This window comes from Corvus brachyrhynchos, unplaced genomic scaffold (genome assembly GCF_000691975.1).
Source record: "Corvus brachyrhynchos isolate BGI_N302 unplaced genomic scaffold, ASM69197v1 scaffold258, whole genome shotgun sequence".
In the NCBI taxonomy this organism is placed as follows: domain Eukaryota; kingdom Metazoa; phylum Chordata; class Aves; order Passeriformes; family Corvidae; genus Corvus; species Corvus brachyrhynchos.
Window position 1 is genome coordinate 2001976 of NW_008240122.1, and position 22665 is coordinate 2024640.

Below are 22665 nucleotides of genomic sequence, written 5' to 3' on the forward strand. Positions count from 1 at the left end.
GTAAGGAGGAAAAACATGCTATTGCAGTGGACTTTGACCTCATGCAATGGTTTCTCTTTCTCCTGCATGATAGCCATGGATGGCAGAGGCTGGAGAGGCTCCTCCTTGGATACCTGGCCTCACTGTAGCTTTTGCATCTTCCCAGCTTCCATGCCCCATTTTATACAGAAAAGCAGAAAGAAGCACTTTTCGGGAGGTGTAAACCTGGACTGCAAATGGGAAAGTACTTAGTTTTTGTGTTCTGATTTCACTTGCCTTGGGCAGCTGACTCTGCTGATCACCCAGCCCCTCTGCCCTCACCTTCTCAGCCTCTTCTGCTGCCTGGGGTCATCGGGGGGCTGCTGTAATTGGGCTGCAAGCACCTCATAACCTGTGCAGTGCAGGCAGCTGGTGCCCTGTGGCTGTGTCAGAGGGCTGGGACCTGCCCTTGGGCTGCTGACTTCCCACACAAATTTGGGTCCATCCAAGGTTGTACACAGTGGTGGCATTTTGAACCCAAATGTGTGATGGGAATTAATTAATTGGTTCAGCCAGTTCCTGGTGAGGGATCAGCAGATTCAACTGAGGCTTCCTTTTGCCACTTTTATCTGGCAGATAACTGAGAAATTTCCATGCAGCTGTATCAGCTCCTGGCAAGCACAGCAGCTGCCATCCTGAAATGTGCTGGCCAGATGTGCTTTGCTGCCTCCTATCCTCTTTATTCCTCCTTCTCCAAAATAATCTTGCTCCATGAAATGGATACTCTGGGATGTTTGAAGCTTCCCAGTAATGAGTCTGTATGGGAGTGTTCCCACTGCAGTTTTGGGGTAGTTTTAGCTGCAGAGCCTGACAGTGTCTGGCCCCCTGACCTCCTGCACCTTGTGACTTGTGTGTGGGAAGATCCCTTAAAGCTTGTTACTGTGACAGAAAATACTGAATAGCTTGAGGTATTGAGGTGGTTTCACTATAGTAAAATGCTTTTACTTGCTTGCTGAAACCTGTGGGTGTGTAGCTTCAGTACAAACCCCAAAAGGGTAGGAAGATATAAACACACCTGTTTCAGATTGTTTCATATTTATTAGCTCTTCAACCTCAAATCCTTACATATCTTCACTATGGAATTGAACTTGGGTAATCTAAAGTGAAATAGATTTCTCTTACTTAGGAGGGCCTGTGGGTATGGGGACTTGTGTTTGAAGTGTTTTTCAAGGTCCTGTAAACACACAAGTGCAGAAGGAACTTTCTTTTCACTGAAATCAAGAGTAAATTTCATATGTGGAATAGATTGTTTTATTTCTTTTAAAATCAAGTAGATGTCATTTCTCTCTCTTTTGTCTCAAACAGAGATACATCCTGCTGTGAAACCCAATGTAATCAGGTCAACACCAAGCCTTCAAAGTCCAAGTGCAAAACGACTGCTTGCACCCTCCAATCACTCTTCATTAAGTATTTTGGGAAAAAGAAACTACAGCCATCATAACGGGCTTGATGGTACGTGAAGGAATATAAATGAAATATTCTTTGACTCTCTGAATTGCAAAACTTTCTGTGAACCTGAGATGACATTAAATGAGAGGGTAAGATATGGATGGTATGTTTATAGCAGCACTGCAATGAATGGTGGTGCCTATTCATTGGAGAAGGATATATTAATACCATCTCTTACAAAAACTCCATTTACCATTTTCCTTACTGATCTTGATTAAAAAAAGAAGGACAAGAAAAGAATAAAACAAATTTGGTGAAGGTAGAGATGCAGCATGTTTTATTTTGGCTTTTTGCATTGTACCTTAGAAACCACTGTCCCTGCAGAGAAGGAAGTAAAAGGTGTATCATAGAGGTGCAGGAGAGGCTTTTTCTGTAGACTTTGCAGTGCCAGAGGTGATGTTTAGGCCTGGTGTATCCAGCCACCTCGTTACACCTCGGTGCAAGCTGAGAGCAGGAATGAAGCTGTGCAGAAAAAAAAACAAAAAAAAGGATGGACGTTTGTGGCTAAGACTAACTTTTCTCAAATGATCTTTATTTTTCATCCTGAAAATGACTGTGCATTATTGATTTTATTTTTTTTATCATTACCAAACAGAAAGATTTTTCAACTGTAACTGTAAGCAGTTTTATCTCATGTACAAATAATAGGAGAATCCAGCAGGATATAATGTTTGCACTAAAAGAAAATGCATGCATGCATTCCTGATATCTCTTTGTGAGATATAACTTCTGTAAGCCATTAGCTTATTTGTTCTGTAATTGAATAAGGTTATTGAGGGTGGAAATCTGTCAGACGTTGAGCTCTCAAACAGACTGTTCAGGAGATGATGTGCACAAAAGAGGTGTCTATCTGCTTTCATGCTTCACAGAATAGGTCAAGGTAGAAAGGAGAGGAATTGCCTTTCAGACAAGCTAATAGAAATAGTATTCCAAATAAAGGGAGAAATCCTTGATTCATTTTCCATCATCTTCCCCATAATTGTGTTTTTCTGTCGTGCAAACACTACTTGTATATTGCAGGGAAAACACCCACTGTTCATTTAATAACACCTAGATAGAAATCATGACATACTTTGACAAGAAATGGTTATTTAGAATACACAGAAGAGAGGATTGCTTGCACCTCTGCTCAGCGTGAAGCTATTGCACCACAGACAAACAACACTCGTGGCAACACAGGCTCTTTGGGGGACAAAGGTGACAACCAAGGGACTCTCAGTTGGAAGAAAATATGATACCTGCATTAGTAGGCAGAGCCATAAATGCTGAATTTCCACTGCAGCCTTTGAGGGTGGAATTCTGCATGGATGGTTTAGTAGTTGGAGCATGAGAATGTGAACGAAGGCCTCCCCGTGCACCAATGCTGGCCATTAAACTGGACTCTCCATGTAAGTTTTGAGCAGTGAATTACTTTTTCTATGATCAAAAGATGATCATAGAATCCTTTCCATTGGAAAAGACCTCAAAGATCACATCCAACCCTTAACTCAGCACTGCTAAGCCCATCACTAAACCCTACATGCCACAACTTTTAAATCCCTCCAGGGATGGTGACTCAACCACTTCCCTGGGCAGTGGTTCCCTTGTTCCAGTGCTTGACAACCCTTTTCAGTGAAGTAGCTTTCCCTCATATCCAACCTAAACCTTCCCTGGCGTCACTTGAAGCTGTTTCCTCTTGTCCTATCACTTTTTATCTGTGAGAAGAGACCGACTCCCATCTTGCTACAACCTGCACATTTCTCCTGCAGAGAAGGTTGTAGCAATAAGTTCAAGGTAATTATTGTGATTAAGCCCCACCTTATGTCCCTATAAGGAGGCATGCTTGGAAATATGTAAAATTTTTCTTCTACTTAGTATAGATGTTCTCTTCAAAGCATAGAGTGTGTAAAACCAGTCATTAGTACATGATTATTTTGTATCAAACAGCCAGCTAACTGTGTTAAGCAATTTGCACAAAATAACATCTAATTTGAAAAATTAGAATTGAGAACTGCAAGTCTTTGCTTTAGGAGATATTTCTGCTTATCTGTTTTCTGTGAAAACAACCTACTGGAAAGCATATATCCTAAATAAGTGAAATCTGTATTTTTTTTTAGTGCAAAAATTACTATCTTCGTATTAAAAATGGCTATTTTGGTTATTATTCTTGCTGCTCTAATTAAAATGTGGAAAAGTGTAAATAAAATGCAATGAAAAATTAACAAACCAGTAGTAATGATACTCAACAGCACAGATTCTGATTCTTCTGACTTAACGGTGATTACCTTCAATATTCACCATTTACCTCCTCCTCAGGGTATTGGTAAATATAAAATACAGGGTTTTTTCTTGTATTTTATCCAGCTTCTCTTCAGTACCAGATCAACTTGGGACGTGGTGGTTTCTGTGTCATTTCCCTGACCATAGTGTACTATTTGTGCAGAGAAAGGTTTTGCCAGCCCCCACAGTTTTTATGTTACTATAAATATAATAAAAAGCTTTTTTGGTTCCAAAATACTATCGATTGCTCCAGGGTTAATTGCCTTGTATCAATTAACAGTATGCAGAAAGCCTGCTATGGAGATGATGACAGAGTCTGCCTTTTGGTGCATGCTTTGATGAAATGAGCAAACAAAAAGGAGCATGGGGGACTTAATATAACTTTCATGTCTTGCTGTTTTCATAATCTTAATGTTATTGACATAGAACTGTCTGCATTTTCAAGTCTACTTTTTTCCCCACAGTATTAGAAATTCGTTGTGAGAAAGCCACATAAATATGTTTACATAAGATATACAGTATTTTACAGCATTCAAGTAAATGTTGCCTAGGCTTGTGCAAATATATATTTAGGTTAGCATAATTTAAGTCAATCTTACTGCCTAGATGAGTGCCTTATTTTGACAGAATTTTTTTTTTTTTGAGCAAATTAATAATTATTTGCTTTGAATATAGCAGTACATTATAGAAATGGCACTTTTTAAAGCCTCTGTGGGGAAGTGGGGGAAGATTATGAGAAACATCATTAACATTTAGTTAAATGCTTTTAGGAAAATAAACAAGAATATGATTTGCTTTTCTTATACAAGTCTTACATTGGCTTGAGTTTTGTTTTTAGCCAATGCAGGACAAGATTCCCTTTTAGTTTTCCATGGATGCACCTCCAGAAAGGGTCTGGTGCAATTGATAGGGGTGAGGAAGTCAGGCATTTTTGACTGATTTTGCTCGATCATTGTCAAGAATGATGAGGGAGCTCATTTATCTCTTCATAAATGGGGATGTTGTGCCCTGATATCGTTATTGAGTGTCAGTCTTGGGTGTAAGGCATGGACACGAGTGAAATTGCACCGCTTAAGAAATATTGCACTGTATATTGTAGCTAGAGAGAGGATCTAGTAGGTTTTTGTGTCCCTTATTTTAGTGGGCTTTAGGAGGAAGACTTTTGCTGGATGATCTTAGAAAAGTGTTTTTCATTTTATTTTCAAACCACAGCAAATCCTGTATTCTGTCAGATGCAGTGAAAAATGCCAGTGAACTGGCATTTTGCTGTTCTGGAAAAAAAAGTCACAGTACTTTGAGCAGTTTTTGTGTAATGTACACGGTGGAACTTTTAACTACTCTGAGATGCAGCATTTCAATTGCTGCTGAAATTAAAGTCAGCACAAGATATTTAAGTGGTTCTCTGCCGTGAAGATAGCCTCTTTCAAGTGGGAAAATTCCATCTTCAGAAAATCACGATGTTGCAGAAGGTTACATGTATCCAATTTTGTGACTGGAGTTGATGATGGGAAGATTTAGGTGTGACTGTAAAGTGCTTTAGATATTTTGAATCTGATCTTTAAATTACAGTGTCTGAAATTATTCCAAGCAATTACTTTCTCCCACAAGCTGCTTAACTGTGAGGACCAGTGCATCCAAGTAGTCAAGTTTCACATCAGTCTATTGTTTTGGCAGGGTGAGTAATGGTAATTTTGCTTATAGTATTTGGAAACATCAGGTAGAGGCATTTTACACAAGAATAATCTCTGCCATCTGGCAAGCATTTCCATACCTTTCAAGCATGAGAACCAGAATATCAGCAGGATGTCCAAGGCATCATCGTCACTAATGAGGTGCAGAAATCAGACTGTGCCTGTTGATACCATTTTCATGAGTTGTGGGCAAAAATAAAAGATCCAGTTTTTCCTAGTTGAAGACACGATTCAACAGCCCTGATCCTCCTCCTCTCTGCCCTGCCCTTACCTTTTGTGCTGTATTTCAGTCTGAGATGTCCTGCTGCCTTAAAGAGAATTCTTTCAACAGTCAAATTTCTGTTCCTGAATGTACTGAAGTGTGCAGCAGATACATGAAGTATCTAGGAATGAGGCAACAATTTTGGGGTCTGTTTTCCTAGGAACCCACACATCTCTGGGCCAGTAGGATGAGAAGGTGACATGAGAAACTGGGAAATGGAGAAAGACCTCAAAAAAATGTACCTTCTTTCTTAGATGCTGTTCTGGTCAATCCTTCTCTCTGTGCTTATGACTATTGGCTCTTCAGGAGATGAGCAAGAAAGGCTTAGTTTTCGATCCTATTTTTCCATGGGGAATTTGTGACTTCCTCTTGACAAACAGATGAAAATATAAGCAGCCTAACTGACAAGCAGGGAGACTGAAGCTTTTCCTTTCCCAAATTTTCTTGAAACAGAGAAAACAATTATAATACACGCTTCATTATAATTAAGTTCACATAACTCTATGTGAAAGTACACATAAAAAAAGGAAGGAGTTTTCACTTTAGGTTGAAATTTTTCAGCAGTGAGTGAGTTGTCTGTTCTCAAAGGTGTCTGGTGGCTGTTATCACGATGCTATCTTTCAGTAGAGACGGAGATGTTCTGCTGCGGTGGCAGAGGAGCGGCATGGATTGCGCATGAAAAAACATCTGACACTCTGTTGCTTTAAAAAAGACAACCTTAGATTTTCTTTTACACATTAATAAACTATAAACCAAAATTGTTATAAGCCTCGTTTAACATACCAGTGATTTCTGACTGAACGAGAAGGAATGAGTTGTGACAAACAAGCGCCTATGTGAATCCACTTTTGCCATTTCTTCCATGCTGAAACACAAGGTATGATTAATGCTGGATTGTGTATACTCACTCTTCCCAAAAGTGGGAGACAAAAGCTATATATTGCTCCACAGTCAGTTTTCCCTCTGAAGTTTGCTTAGGACATGTGTGTTCTAGCTTTGGTCTTTAGTATAGGCAGAAAATGCTTTAAAATATTCAGCTATAGATTTCTCAGTCAAATGTGTGCACTGGTATTGATGGAAATGTGAGCATGGAAAATAGATCTCTCAGGAAAAAATGATGCTGTGTTACTGTCATTTACTGGGGAAGCAAAGGACTATGAAAGGATGCTTATGGCTCTTAGTTACTTCCCCAAATATGTTGCTTTTATGCTTATATCATTATAGGAAATACTTAAGAGCTTAGTCCTGCCATTCTATACAAAGTCATTAAAACCATCTCTGACCCTCAAGAGATTGACCTAACAACCTTTTTACCTTTAATTTTTGAAACTTGCACAAGAGTAGACAATTTCTCTCTATTTTCACTGTGCATTTAGAAGCAATCATTTTAAATATTGATTAGAAAACTAAAATGCTCTAAAGCCTACATTTCTGTGGTCAGTAAATTCACTCGTTTTTGCAGAGGTACAAATGATGATACTGAAGATGATGAACTAGTGACAACTTCCAGAGCACAAAGAATGTGCCCAGAAAATGATGCAAGCCTTAATTACCCCAGGATGCTTCTGCTGACATTGTCAATCCCTTGTAGAACCAAGCTAGTGCATCTCATGTTTGCATATCTTGAGTAATTTCTTTTCCCCTATTTAAATTTTTGTATTATAAAACAGTGAGTAGATGATTTCCCCACTTCCCTCTTTGTCCTCATTCCTCCAAACCCAGTGATGCAAATGATATCATGACATAACATGAAAAATAGCCAAGTAGGAGGAAAATATTTTTGTTAAAAAAATAGAAGAGAAATATCTTTTCTCCCTAGAATTCTTAAATTTAGAAGATAATTTGTTTTCTCACACTGATAAACATGTACATTGAATTCACATTACAGTTATCTTCCAAGTATTTGAGCTCCTTGGGTGACAAGTAAAAGGACAGTCTTCCATTCTCTGTCTGAAGAGTGCTTAAAGTGCAGGGTATTTTTCAGTGAGAAAAGGTAAGCAGTGTAATTTGGTCACAGGAGTGCTTGGGAGGAGCAAAAGCATTTCTGCAAACCCAGGTTTCCTTGGATTTCCTCTGACAAAGAACTATTCCTAAGCAAGTTGTGGTTTTTTTAAAATACAGCCCGCCATTACTTTCGTTTTGCCAAAGTCAAAATACAATTTCCATTCAACTGAAATGCTCAGGTTTACTATATCTTGAGAAATGTGATTTATTTCCCAGGGTGAAAGTACATTAGAAATTGAATAAGGGACTATTATGAATTCCTTCTGCATTTATTCCTTTATTTCAAAAATGTATCTTTGGTTTTGTAAGGCTTCTTTGCCTACAATTGATTCACAAGAAAAGCACAAATCTAGAGTCACATTCATGCCTTAAAGCACTGCTTCGAGTGTGCCATAGATCCTTTGCTTTTGCTGTGCCAAGGAAATGAATGCTTATGGAAGATTGGCAGTGTTGCATCCCTGAACTCACCAGTGCAGCACGTGTTTCTGGTAATACTGGTGACAGCAGGGATCAGAAAGAGCAAGAGGTGGGATCCCATGTAGAGGAAAGGGCACTTCATGATAAAGTGCCCCATTTCTGCTGTTGAATCAGTGTTTCTTGTTTTAATATGCAGGTAACATGTAGACATGAAACTGCAGTAACCCTGGCTTTTCTAATTGGCAGGATGAATCAGCTCTTAAAACAGCAAACAACACTGTAATTAAGTTAACATTTAAACCACAATGGAGATAGCCAGAGCTTAATTCCTAGAATCACTACTTTCCCCCAGTATGATTTTAAAGAATTACAGTTGCAGAAAGAGAATCCTGTCTGTTGGATAACAGGATTAGCTGCATATTACCTCCTGAATTACGTGTTCTGGATTCAAGATCTGGAGTTCATACTCAAAGCGCTTCTGTGTATGATTATTGTCAAGTAGTTTGATTATTTTTTGTAAGCTGTGATTGCAGAGCAATAGTTCTTAACAATTTTAGGACATAATGCAATAGGCAAGGCACCTTCACAAAGTGCTTCGGTAGTGGAACTGGAAAGATCCTGTGTCTGCTCTGTGATAATTTTGTGTGGTTTTTCTTTTTTTCATCTGTATATTCTTTCTCCAGTGTTTAAAATTTCTGTCTTGGGAGAATAAGGGTCTTCCTCAAAAATTATTCTTAGACATAGATACATATTTATTTATTTTTAATAATACTTTTGAATTAACAAAGTCACTTGTTCAGTTGCTACAAACTGGGAAGAAAAAAACAATTATGTTTGGTTACTCAAAACATTCATAACCCAAATGCAGAAGAAATAATGAAGCAGTCTTTCCTCAGCATTTTTATAAGGTGGTCCGTCCTGGGTGAAATGAACCTTTAAAGTCTTATGCAGATAAGATGAGAGGTTGCTAGGATTAAACAGCTCTGCTATTGCCAGTCTGCTTTTATTTTCCATATGTCAAAATCAAATTATCTTCAAGCATATTTATTCTGGAAGTTTTAAAAGTAGGACATGTTTCACCCATTAGTATTGTCAATGATCCTGTTACATAAAAACCAGAAATACCAGGTAATTAAGTTTTCTATCAGCAGAAATAAAGAATATCACATATACAAATAACATGTGAACAGCTGGAAAAGGGTTCTGATATGGGTTCTGTCCTGACCTGAAGAACTTTTAAGGGAATAAAAAATAACAGCAGCAATATTGCTGGGGAATAATATGTAAACTTGAAATAATTATGTAGCTGACACCATCCCTTAGCAGTGTACATTTTCCTGATTTATCCCTAAATGGTTTCACAGTGCGGAAATTTTATGGTCTCCTACTGCCTGGAAACAGGGAGACACACTTGATTGATCAATATGGTTGGTAAAGCACATTCTATTGTGAGGAAATTTCTACTACAGCTTACTCATTCCTATTTGAGCTCAAATAAATATGTTGTAGAAAGGGAACAGGAGCATCTTAGGCAGTTTCTTCTGTTGGTACATCAATTTCTCCCCAATGATAAACTTATAAACATCTTGTCAGCACTGAAGCTGCATTTACTGCAATTTGCCTGCATCACAGCACTAAGAACCCTTGTTAGTGATGATGATGTCTGACCATTTCTGCTTAAAGTGGAGCAATCCACTTCCCTGACACTTCATTGGCCTTAAAGGGAGAATCAGTCTCTATCCTGGAGTTCCCTTCTGCAGAAGTGGTGCAAGTACAGATCATTGTCCTGCACAAAATCCTTTGCTGTAAGAACTCATTTATAAACCAAGTGTCCACTGGTGACAGTTTCACTAAAATTCGAGCCAGATTATAACAATCCTAAGGCATTCTAGAACATGGCAGATAAAACTGAACATCCAAAGTTTTTTTTTCTGTTCTGTTCAACACCAAGATATTTGTGGTTTTTAAATAAGCTCTGATGCTCTGGAGTTTGCACTGGAGTGCAGACCTTTCGTAAAAGTTTTGAATGCTGCGTGACTGCCTTTTTAAGCAAGGCCTTTCTTCTTTAGTTGCCTTAATTAAAAGTTTTCTGCAAAATTGGCTGGTGTGTCCATGCATAAGTGTTTTTCAGAACCTGCCAAGTCAGGGCGTAATTATTTTCTGGAAGAAATTGGTGTCTCCTCAGTTCTAAAGTCTGAATATTTGTGTATCAGAGTATGTAAGAGTTTAAATTGTGTAACAATGGCACCTCAATTAGTAGTCTCTGCTAGATCCTAGACTCTTTTGACTATGTCTACTTATTAAACAGTTATTTTCCTACCTTTTTTTAATGGATATACTCAGGTCTTTAATGTTTGGCAACTTAGATGATTTTTCAGTATTTACAGCAAGAAAAATACATGCAAAAAGCAGACAATGGTTTTATTGCATGATATAACAGGGACATTTACAAATATAACAGATCTTTCTTCACTTCTTTGCTGGGTTTTATTATTGAGTTATCAATATGGTAATATCCTGGAGTTAACTGCTGCTGGCACTGCATTAACAGTGTCTGTCAGGTTCTTTTCAAAAATACACTGTTTAACAATTTCCAGGAAAATTCAGTTGTTCCTCAGTTCATTTTGGGGAGATCTTCTCAGTTTCACAGACAACTGAGTGAGAGTGTGTCTGAGTATTTTGGGACAATCATGGCTAAGCATAGTTTTTATAGATTCGGCATATAGAGCTATGCCAAAAGCACAGCACCTCTGAGTAAGAGGGAAGGTTTCAAGTATCTCCATATAAAAAGTATGGATTTTTGTTTGTTGGCTTTGATCATTTTGAGAGTGACTGAAAGTGCTGTGTAATTTATCTCCTCTGCATTTCAAGAGACAAGAAGCCCCATTCTTTGTGTTTAACCAGGTAATTCTGCCTAAGTTCAGGATTCTTCAGGAAATACTGTGCTCTTGGTGATAAGTTCATTGGGGTTTTTGTCTGGGTATTTAGGCTTATAAGTGGAATGAATTTTTGTCTCAATTATTCATTATTCCATGAATGCAGTCCCTGGGTTTTCTCAGGAACATTCAGGTCCTGAAATGTTATTTTACTGGGATGTCCAAAAAAAAAGAAAAAAAAAAAAAGTTATAATAACAAAAATTACTTTTTGAGGATAAAAAATTAACAGATTATAGAGTTCTTCACTCTACTGTGATCTTCTCTTACTTTATAAGAGTGCCAAATATGTTCAAGTATCAGGAAGCAGTAGACTGTCACAATATTTAGTTTTCATACTACCAGTTTAAGAATTGCCTGGAGGACTGGTGACCTAAATGTATTTTTATATATGATAACTTTTGTGTGAAAAAAAAGAGGAAAGGAGGGCTGGTAGAGGAGCCCACAACTAAAATATCACTGGCTTTAGGTAGGTATTCACATTCCAGTACCTCTGTCAATGTGACCTTAACGATATAAATGTTTTTTATTTATAAGTGAGTGAGGATGAAGACTTGTACAAATGTAAATGTACACTAGATACAGGAATTTCTGTTGAATGTTGGAGTTTATAGTTTGAGATGTTTAAAATGACTTATCTTTTTTCTGTCAGTGATTGAACTACACCTTCATGCTGGTTAAGGTGACTCTTCAAAATGGAAGAGAAATGCCAGTTTAAGAGTGTAATCATCTTTTTTTTTCAGAAAGAGATGTGCAGCTGTTCTCGTGTCCTTTTAATCTCCTTAATACTACTTTTAACAATAATAATATCACTCAAGAATTCTTTGTGTGATACCAGCTGGAAACCCTGTAAGAGTCACAATTTAGAACCAAGGCAAGAATAAAAAAAATTGTAATTATTTTGCATTTATCTCACTTGCAGAACTAGGACTCTGCTGATTCAATTCATTCAGAATTGTGTACATTTTATGCAGAACTGCATGTAGTGTTGATAAATGTCCCTTCCTTAAGAACTCTGCTATAGCCCATGAGGTGTCCTACCCAAATTTTTGAGCAAGCCTGTGAGACTGGTGGCAGTATCATCTTGCATCTTATAGACCAGCAGTGAGTTCTCTTGCAGGTTTTTTAAATGTTGGTTTTTTTTTTTTTACTGAAGTTGCACTGCTTTGAAAAAGAACAATGTCTCTAATATGTGAACTATAGCATTTTAAAGCCAAAGAGAGTGTGATTTCTGTTCTTGGGGAAAGAAAAAAGTGAAAGTAATCTGAGTTAAACAGCAGGGTGAAATCTATGTTAGTTATTGGCTAGTAGTGATTGCTCTGCAATTTATATAAATATAACCATGAGTTCAGGTCACTGACTCCAGATTTACCATATAGGGGAGAATATTTAACATTTCTGCATGTTGCGTTTCTCAATATGCTTTGTCACTTTCAGACTGAGCATCCATCTCAAAATTCTCAGAAAAAGGGTTGTCTAGTTTTATAAAACTTCTTTTGAAATGGGAACAGTAATGGAATTATGTTGATACTATCTGTATTTTTGTCTGCAGAGCTAATCCTTCATGATGCCATATGTTAAATGCAAAATGGAAAAAACCCCTTACTTCTTCAAACATGAATTATGAATTAGTTCCATTTTTATATTTTCTTGCAGAAGAAGATAATTAAGCAAAGAGGACGGTGCACTTAACAGCATATTATTGCATGCCATATATATTCAGGACCAATGATGGGTCTTATGCTCGTTTCCTGAGAAATCTTTCCAGTCTGTGCATTTTTGATGTGTTCATTGTTGTAGCTGAACAGTAGCCTTCAGGGTGAGCATCAGAAAATAAGGCTTTTGTGGATAAAGAAAACTTTCTAATACGCTGTGGTTCTTTTATTTTCCAGAATCATCCAGCCATACAACAAGAACAATAATGGTAAGTATAGAGGAGATTATAGGTATTGATCTGTCTATAGCTATGATTTTTCCTTTAAAAATGAAGTAGATGTAGTAGTATCCTAAGACATTGGCATTTTTTTATAAAGTCCAATATCACTGTAGAGGTAAAATGAGTCTGTCTTTATTTCATGAGAAATCTTGGCAAAAAATGAGAGGTCGAAGAGCTTAAGAGGTAACAGTGCTATCAGTTTGAATAGCTGAAAAATCCAGTTACAATTCTGTGTTCTGTGTTAAAGTGATTTTTGATTATGTGAAATTAATGTTGATAAAATTTCTTGCATTCTGTCTATATCACATGAGTCAGAGCACATTTAAAGTTCAGAACAATAGCTGAGTAATTTCTTGCATCACATTCCTGAGAGGCCAGTCTCTGACTTTAGCTTGGGTTTGATAATTTGGGTTCCAGAAATAGGTAAATGTTTAAGGGGACAGATACACCTTCAAAAATGAGATTAGAAAGTTTTATGTAAAAAAATGTCATGTCCTTAGTGTCTATCTTGCATTTTTATAGGGTGAGAAATGTTGTCGGTCTCTTTCTGTTTCAAACTCATAACAAAAGTTAGGTAAGGGCTGAACAACAGTTCACACAAAGAAAACCTTCCTCTGACAGGGAATGATTGATGCCTATCCTGTGGGTGTTTGAGGAGAGGGCTTTCTGCTTCTGGAGAAAGGCCAGTTTTTGGGGCGAGTGCTGAAATTTTAGAATAAACCCCAGCAAATCATGACATGAGCTTGTTTGTTTCCATTCCTACAGTTTTTAGGGTATCCCGTCAAGTTCAGTTACCTCTTCTGTATATACAGCATTTGTGGGACATGTAAATTCCCACATGGATTTCTTGACTCTGCAGGGCATAAAAGGTTAATATAGTTCATTGTCCTTATCGTCAATGGTCATTAATAATCCAGTGCAAATGAATTATAAATAGGTAAGGACTAGAGATCACAACCTTTCAAAATAGTAGAGATGTCTGGAAAAAGTGATATTTCTCTTTCCTGCTGGGTGGGATACAATCCTTGTTTGTCATGGATTTGTTTTAAATAGACATTTCAAAAGAAGATGCTCAGTTATTCAAGTGCATTCCTCTGCTATAAAATTTTGGAAGGGATTGAAAAACTTTTCAATGTTTTTTCCATTCTGTATTGGTGTCAGGAAAAGAACAGGACAATTGTGTTGAAGCTGGTGAACCCTTCACTCTGCTTTACCTGTACTCTTTTTGTCCTATTAATTGTACTCTGAAGATACTCAGTCTCTCTTTTCCATTAATGTACCAGAACAGTTCTATAAACTGACCCAAAAGAGTGGGGGTTTTGCCTATATAATTTCTTTCTCACACCAAAACATGTCCAAACTTTTAAAGAGAGATGGAAAAGGTTTTTAAATAGCTCAAGTTCTTGAGGTTCCTGTGTTGTGAACCTCTGCAGACCTCTGTGCTGACAACTCAGATGGCTGAGACCTCAGGCTAATGTTCTGCAGTCAGTGTGCAGTAATTGTTCATTGCACTTAAGTAAATAAAAGTAGAAATAAAAATAGGTATTCTGCTTAGTGAGAAATTGTTAGAGCAATGTCCGCTCTTCTCTGCAACTAAAGCATAACTGAATGTGTAAAAGAAAATTTTATTACTCTCCAGTGAGTATGTAGAAATTGTCAGTGAAACCAGAAAATATGCTGTTCCTTGAATTACCAACACTATGAGATTATGCATTCAGTACAGATGTAGTAAAGGAATACTGCTGAGAGCCAATGTATAATGGCTGCTGCAATAAATAGTTACTCTGAAATGAAGTCCCCTTTATTCTGACTGTTTATGGTTATATTGTAACATAAAAAGTTAAAGCATGACCTTTAGTCAACAGAACATGTAAGTATCACAGCAAATTTGTATTACTGCGTTGGATGCTTTGATCTAAAAAAGCTTTTATCTTACCAAAGTGAAGTATTTGGTCTTTAAAGTTGCATTTATAGGTGGTGAAATAATGTAAGGCATTAAATCTGATCTTGTCTTGAAGATTCAGATTTATGTTAAAGTCAAAGCCAGCAAGGTATAGAGTGTAGTCTGTTAAAAAAACAAAGTGCAGTTTTTCTGAGAACATTACAAGAATTTTTCTTCTGTATTTAAATGCAATGATACCCACCTGTTTTTTGTTTCAGATTCTTGTTCATAAAAATAAAACCACAGAAAATAATTTAAGCATCTGTGTGATGGGAGGGAGAGGGAGGGCATGCTCTATGTTTTAACTAATATAAATAAATATATTTATTTATATTAAAAAATAAATTTCCTCTTATTCTGTGGATGGTTGCCTAGGTTAGTTTTCATTACTAATTTACTGATTTCCATAAATAACTGTTTACTTCAAAATGATGCCTTCTGAGGCATGATTTATTCAGAGGTTATATAGCTCTTGTGTACCATCTATGACAAACAGGGACTATAAACTTTGCAGTATTTTGGCTCAGATGCTTTGGCAAGTTAGCTGTCATCTTTTAGGAGGGTTGTTTCTTTTGGGATTTTTTGGTGGTTTTCCCCCCTTGCACAGAAAATTCATTGACTTAGATTTTCATCATTACAACAATTGTAGGTGTTTGTGAAAGGTTTGGTAGCAAATCCAGAGGTTCCAAAGTTACACTTGTGATGACTACTTGGTTATTTTCTTGTATATGATCTGTTGTTTGAAAATCTTTCATTTTTAATAGCCTTTGGGTTTTTAAATGAAATCCTATACCCAAAGTGGTTGTGTGCCTGCATGCTATTATCAACATTTGTGACTTCATGCTGAGTTAGGGTATTCATTTTTGCATTAATCTCACATTTCTATGAATAACTAAACCAGCCCCTAACCCTGATGCTCATTAAAGGTATAATGCTAATCCCTTTGGAAATAGGAATACTTCAGGTGTGACAAAAGAGAATCAACACCTGATTTAAACTTAAAGTAATTCTAAACTTGTTTTAAATGATGTATTGTATAATTAGGTCAATGCAAAATATAGGGAACCATTTAATATGGGTTATTGCCAGTCATCTGAACAAAGCTGATTTCTTCTAGCAACTTTTTTTCTCCTTGTAAAGAGCTTCTTTTGCTTGGCTTGATTTGAATTGATTTTTTTTTTAAAGATGTAATAAAAAAACTTTAAAATATTAATTTAAGGCATTGGGAATATTTTCATTTTTGAAACAATGGGGAAAACATTTGAAGTCCACTTAGGAATTTATGGTAGTTCAGTTAAACATTCCTTCAGCCATAGTACAAATGTTCACTGTTAGTTTTTACACTTTGAATGACTGTGGGTGTTATGTATTATTTTAAAGCTGGATGTCTTTTCAGACCTCAGTGTCTTTTCAGAATTTTTAGTGGCTCTCAATGAATAAATTCTTGGCCACTTATGTAGCAGTACAAATTGAGCAACTTATAGACAGGAACCTCAATTGTGATTTGGGATCTGAGTCCCATTTCTGAATTTGTACAGGACTCCTCTCTTGCCTTACCCTCATGCGTCTCAGTACTCTTGTGCTTCTCTGGGAGCCAGTGAGGACAGGAGATTTACCCTTGTTAATAAAAATGCTGTATTCAGTTGCCACTTTAATATAAGGTGGTTTTGGAATGGTATCCAGACTTCATTGGACTCGTAGATGCCACTGCAGCAGACATCATGTGTACAGTGATTCTATACAGCCAATTCCTTGGTTTCCCTGCCACAGCAAAGCCTTATGCCCAGTGCACCTTGTGTTCAAAGACCTGGATTTACAGTTGTAACTCAGTGCTGCTGCTTCCAGAAGATTTGAGAGGGAGGAAGACATGTAACTTCTTCACGAAGGGATCTCCTGCTTTCCTTGAACATTGGAAGTATCTCAGTTGCCCACTGTGAAATGAATGCAGATGGGAAATTCATGCCCCTGCCAGGCGAGTTTTGATGAGCAGCACTTGCAAGCAGCAGAGAAATGGATCAGCAGGGGACAGGTGAAGCTGTACAACAAACAGTCTTTACGTAAGCTCCTCCTTGTTGAAGACCCTGAAAAGATTGCCTTTTCTTTCTGAGGGTGTGTTCGGTCTTGCAGCATGGACACCACCTGCTGGACAGGGGAGATTCTCTCCAGAGGTAACGCCCTGCTGACTTAAATATTTGTGTTCTTTACTGGATGTAACTTTGCCTGAATCAGAACTCCCTTTGTCTTGAGAAGTTTTTCTTTCAAGTGCACTCAGATGTTTTTCTCCTGATGTCTTTGAGCATGGAACAATTTTGTCCTAGAGGAACAAGAGATCTCAATGAATGTACTCAGACTGAGATGAAGAACTTGGGAGGAAGGAGTCACTCAGCATGGAGGAAGTTTTGTCCAAAATGCAAACTGCTGATGCAGGTGCTGCTCAGTTGTGCCCCTGGTATGCAGACCCTTAGCACCAGTGGCTCTGCTGCAAACTCACAGCACAGCTCATTAGCGATGTACACTGTCAGAATCAAAGCACCAGCAGCTGATTGCACACGGTGGCATTGCAAGGAAATTACTGAAGCTTGCTGCAAGCAGGGTTTTAAATGAGAAGGAATTCTTTGGTAGCACAGGGAATATTCCCTAGGCTTTCATAACCTGGCATAACTGTGTGCTAGGGGGGAAGATTTGAATTCATCATCATCATAAAAGAAAAGCATTTAACGAGTACTTTGTATGAAAGTTCATTTTGCTCTTGGTGGTGATATTAGTGTGACAGTGGCATTGAATGCTCGTTTTCATACACACTGGTGAATATATTTTTTGAGAGGAACTAATGAACTGATTGCCTGGTCAAGAGCTTCAATTGTTTTTATTAACTTGAAATTAATGTGGTCCCTAGCACAGACTGGAGAAAAATGATCTTATTTTCTCTTGTCCTTATGTGAAATGTAATTAATTTCTTCAAATGGCTTGAAAGGGCTGGGACAGAAGGGAAATAAAAGAGAAAATTCTAACCAATTTGATGCAACAGAAATGAGGTTATATTGTAAGCGTTGTGTCATTTTCTATAACGTTATCTCTTGCCTGGAATGAGGGTTAGGGGCTAATAAAAGTAGAAAAAACAGAAGTTCAGAATTAGTTGCAATATCTGGCTCTGCCAGGGGAAAAAGTATTGTGAAAAGACAAGTACTTTTTCCATCAGGTTTCACTGTTTTTCAGAGTTTATGCCATAGGAAATACACTTTTTGTAACTTGTATATTTCCTGAACATTTTTTGCCTGCACTTCTTGACTAAAGGAAACATTCAGTGGTGTATTAGAAAGGAGCCTGGGAAAAGATCAGAACCATTATATAAGATAACTTAAACCCATTATTGACGAGGGAAGCACAACAAAAAATATACCACTGGAGCCCTTGAATGTTGTGAGTGGCACTGGCAATTGCCAGCTACAAATCCTGAGTGGGAAATCTGATGTGTGGCAATGTTTTCCATGAATGACTTCTTACTCTCTTTTTGAGCACTACCCACTTTGTACAAGAAGAGATCAGCAGTTAAAAACCTTAATGAATTTCTGATTTCATGGCACCTATGTACTTTATCCTGAATTTATTCTAAATAACAGCTGAATTTTAGTAACATGTCTTTTACGTCTTTTCCCCCACCAAAGCCAATACAAAATAGTATGTGAAAGCCAAACTGCAGTCTAGGCACTGAATGAAAAAATGGGAAAAAATTGGGTAAATATTTAAAAAGGCTACAAAGATAATTTTATGACCCTGTGTGCAACAACAACTAAATTCACCCTAAATCTTTGTTTTTAAGACAAAATAAAATAGTTTAGCTCTAAGAGAGATTTCTATGTGAATCACTCACTTTTGATGTCTTGTTTCTCCTCTTCTGGTTTGGTTTCTTTACATGAAATCTAAGGAATCACAGAGGAGATGGCTCAGTTACTCACAGTAGCATAATGAATACTGGAATTTTCTGTCTGATGCATAAAATTTGTCCTGCTGGAGAGAGCAAATGGTGTGGATCAGGGTGTGGTGAAAGTTGTGTCAGAATGTGAATAGAATGCTTTGAATGTGAGTGTAAGAATTGTTCAGAAAAAATGATGCCCTTGTTTATCTTTTCTGGCTTTTATGTTTTTATGACATGATTTAAGAGATCAGCTCTGTGCTCTGTTCTGCTGGTCTTTGTGGGTGCTACCAGCCCCTTCCTTACTCAGTGATGGTGGTGTTGGTGCCCTAATTAGGGGGTACTCCCGCCAATGTCCAGCACTGTGTGCATTATAGGAATGTTACAAAAATGCTACCAGTAATGTGGAATACTGGTATTATTTCACCAAGAAAATAGTACTTCTTCCTAAGAAACACGATGTTGAATCCATGGGAGATAGAGTAAGCAAATTTTCATCTTTGTATAATGTCTCCTATCATATCTGTTTTCATCCAATTTTTGTTAATTAGTCCTGCTGCTAATCAATTATGTGGGAAACAAGATTAAGATTTCCAAGACTAGTATTTTTGTCATGGTGTATTCTTCCAAAACATTTCCTATAAATGATACAGAAAACATTTTCATTCTCTCCTCATGTGTCAGAAGGCAGCTTCTCTTGTTAGATCTGAGTACTTGCACAATTACTCCAGGTAAAGGTTTAGTGGAAAATTAATGCATTGTTTTCTGTTTAATGTTATCAGTTATGGAATGAATGCAGATGTATTTCAGGTAGCTCTAACTACCTAAGTAATTAAACCTAAGAACCATGGCACCAGCATGGTGATATAAACTTTTGTTTTCCTGCTTCCATTCAGGTAAGCAGCAGGACCAAACCACTTGTCTTACTCAGTGACTTCTATTTAAAAGGAAAGACAGGCAGAGTAAGGACATGCAAAGTGAGAAGTATGAATTTTTTGAAATTAGCTTAGTGCCATACTTGGATGAAAAAATAGGTCTTGTGTCTCATTGCTTGGAATGTTAGGGTTTTTTGCTCAGAAAATTTTAATTCTCTCCTAAAAGCAATGAGTTTCTGTTTCTGAACTGCTTAGTTCATAGCATTGATTCATGCCTCAAGATCTTTTTGTATAAAATGGCATTAGCAATAGTTAATTTAGTTTTTAAAGAGCTTTAAGACCTATGCATAAAACACGTCAATGGGCACAGGTTGGTTGTTATCTTACCCCCAGGTACAGGCTGGGGCCGATGAGCCGGGTTTTGAGACGTGTGTAGGCTGCCCTGTACAGCAGAATTTGGTAATGGAATTATGCTTCTTCTCAGACAAACACCTTTCCCTTTTATTACCATTTCAGCACGCTGCTCCCCACATCCACATGGCTAATGGTAAGGCCTTGCAAGCCAGTGCAAGTGCCATTAAGACAAGCACCATTCCAGTGATCAAGAGACAGAGGCAAAATTGGCTCGATGCTTCAGATGATGGTTTCTTTATAGCTACAGAAGAGACCAGGTAAGAAAAGTGAAACCTTAGCAGGGAATGAGGCTTCACTGCATACGTGCTACTGATCCAATATTTCAGTAACAGTTTTGACATTATTATCTGAGGTCACATTACAGCAGAGACCAATTTTTGGTACAAGCCAAACTTTGCATCTTCTATCTACTAATATTATCAGCATTTTATTAATGAGACTTAGTGCTACTTCTCTGTGGCAAAGATTAGACCTTTTAAATTAACACTTATTGTGGTTCATCTACAATGATGTTTAGGGCACCTCTGATCATTCAGCAAAATATAAATGCATCTACAATGCAGGTTATCCTCTAAAATTTTCAGAACTTCAGAGATAGTACACAGTGGAGAAATATATAGCTGATAGCATCTTTCCAGGCGAGAAGTTGATTTCCTTTAAAAGCAATGGAGATAATAATCTCCGTCAGCCTTTCAGTTACAGATTAATTGGTAAAATTTAATGAGCTTTTGCTTTTTCCAAAAAGGCTTGATATCATGGAAGAGTCACTAGTTTTCTGGAGGTTCCTCTGTTCTGTTCTTTTCTTCCCCTGTCTGGCCCTTCCCTGATTTATTTCAGACTAAGAGAAGAAGTTGCAGTCTGTTTTTGTAAACTGTGTTTGCTGGGCCTGTTATTTAAAAACCTTTAATATCTTGCTTAATTACAGCAAGCAACATCAGACTGTTCCTCACTTCTGTGATTATTTCACAAGCCTAGAAAAGCTGGTAGTTGAAGAAAAATGTAAATAATAAAAAGAGGGAAGGGAAAGAACATATGCAAATGTAGAGATAACCAAGGAAACTGTGCATGTTTAATCCCATTAATGGCAGATTCAGCTAGGAGAGTTAACATACTAGCACATGATAATTTGGTGGTTATTTCAACATAATTGATTATGGCACCTTTTTTTTTTTTAATGAGGAATGCAACAATTCAGAGAGAGTGGTAAGAGGATGATGAGCTGATGAGCTCTTAGGCTTCTGATTCCAGCCCAGATTGATGGCATTTTGAAAATTGTTTGATACAAAGACCTTAGTAATATCAGCCTAATCCCTAGCAATTGGATCCTGAAAGTGAGACTGGTTACCTTTTGAAGTTTTAGAATTTTCAATTTAATTTTTTCCCAATGTTATAGACAAGCACCTGTCAAAGGATGAGAAGAGTCTTACACGGGCAGTGATCTCCCCACTTATCTCACAGGCAGACCAAATAACTTACCTGGACTAGATGTTTAAATTTTAGGTGGTTGAAGTGTAGTGAGATGAGTCCTGGCTTTGCAAATCACTCATCCATGACAGCTCTGCTTGTTCCCATCCTAGGAAATCCCCTTCCCTGCTCCCAGGGCTGCAGACACCATACCCAGGCCAGGGAGCAAGCAGAGGTACCACTGTTTTGTGGTTCTGCAGCCAGGGTGGGGTGCAAACAAGGGTCTTAGTCCTCAGGGGTCTGTGTCTGCTGCTCTTCTCCAGTAATGAACAGTTTAAAGAGTAACATTTGAAACCTCCTGGTATGGGGAGCACAGGGAAGTTGGACCTCACTGATACTCCTCAAACAAGCAGGTACCTGAACATGTGCTGCTGCATCACTCTGGCAGGTGCTGGAGCAGCACAGCAGAGAATGCTTGTTACCCTTTGAAACTCTGTTTCACAGGAGATCTGTTCCTTGTCTTTCACAGGGCTTTTCCATTCTTTCTTAGGTTTTTTTGTATTTTCCTGTCCTCATACCATCCCCATCGATTCCTTCCCTCAGCTGTGCCTTCTCCTTTCTAATTTTTTTCCTTTGATTCCTTTCACCTTTACTTTGTGATTATTTAGAGATGGGGTAGCTTGTTCTCCTCTGGGCTCTGAAAGTCTCCAGCCTTCAGAGCTTCGAGTGGAAAGCACTGCCTGGTTCTGCTGCTAGGAATGCCCTAATGTCCAAGACAACAATTAAATGCTCTGTTCTTTGAGGGCAGGTGGAGGCAGAGAGCAGTCCCTGACAGGCAGCCTGCCCTGTGATAGGAGATCACACAGCTCAGCACTGCCAGGACAGAGTTGAACACAATATAATTGCAATGGAAAGAGACATCTAGGGAGATGTTTGAAAAAGCAGCACACAATTTACCCAGTCCTGACACAGAATGGAAAAATAAAAAAAGTAGCCAATCAGAATGAGCTGCCAGGGAGAAACCATTAAGTTCTGAACATGTTCTGAACACTCAGCTCAGAAATAATTGCCCCATCTAAGGTCACAACTGGTTCTTTAGGGAACTTTTTTTGTGCTCCATCAGGATCCAATCTGTTTTATCAGATGA

The 22665-nt window shown here is 37.8% G+C and overlaps 1 protein-coding gene across 1 annotated transcript in view; it reads left to right on the forward strand.

Annotated features, from left to right (window-relative positions):
- The window catches only part of MTA3 (metastasis associated 1 family member 3), a 130558-nt gene that overhangs the window by 92885 nt on the left and 15008 nt on the right, over positions 1–22665 (forward strand). The window contains exons 15-17 of the mRNA XM_017744863.1: positions 1324–1470; positions 12927–12958; positions 20217–20371. Of these exons, the coding sequence (XP_017600352.1) occupies positions 1324–1470; positions 12927–12958; positions 20217–20371 (334 nt within the window). The remainder of the gene's footprint in view (positions 1–1323; positions 1471–12926; positions 12959–20216; positions 20372–22665) is intronic.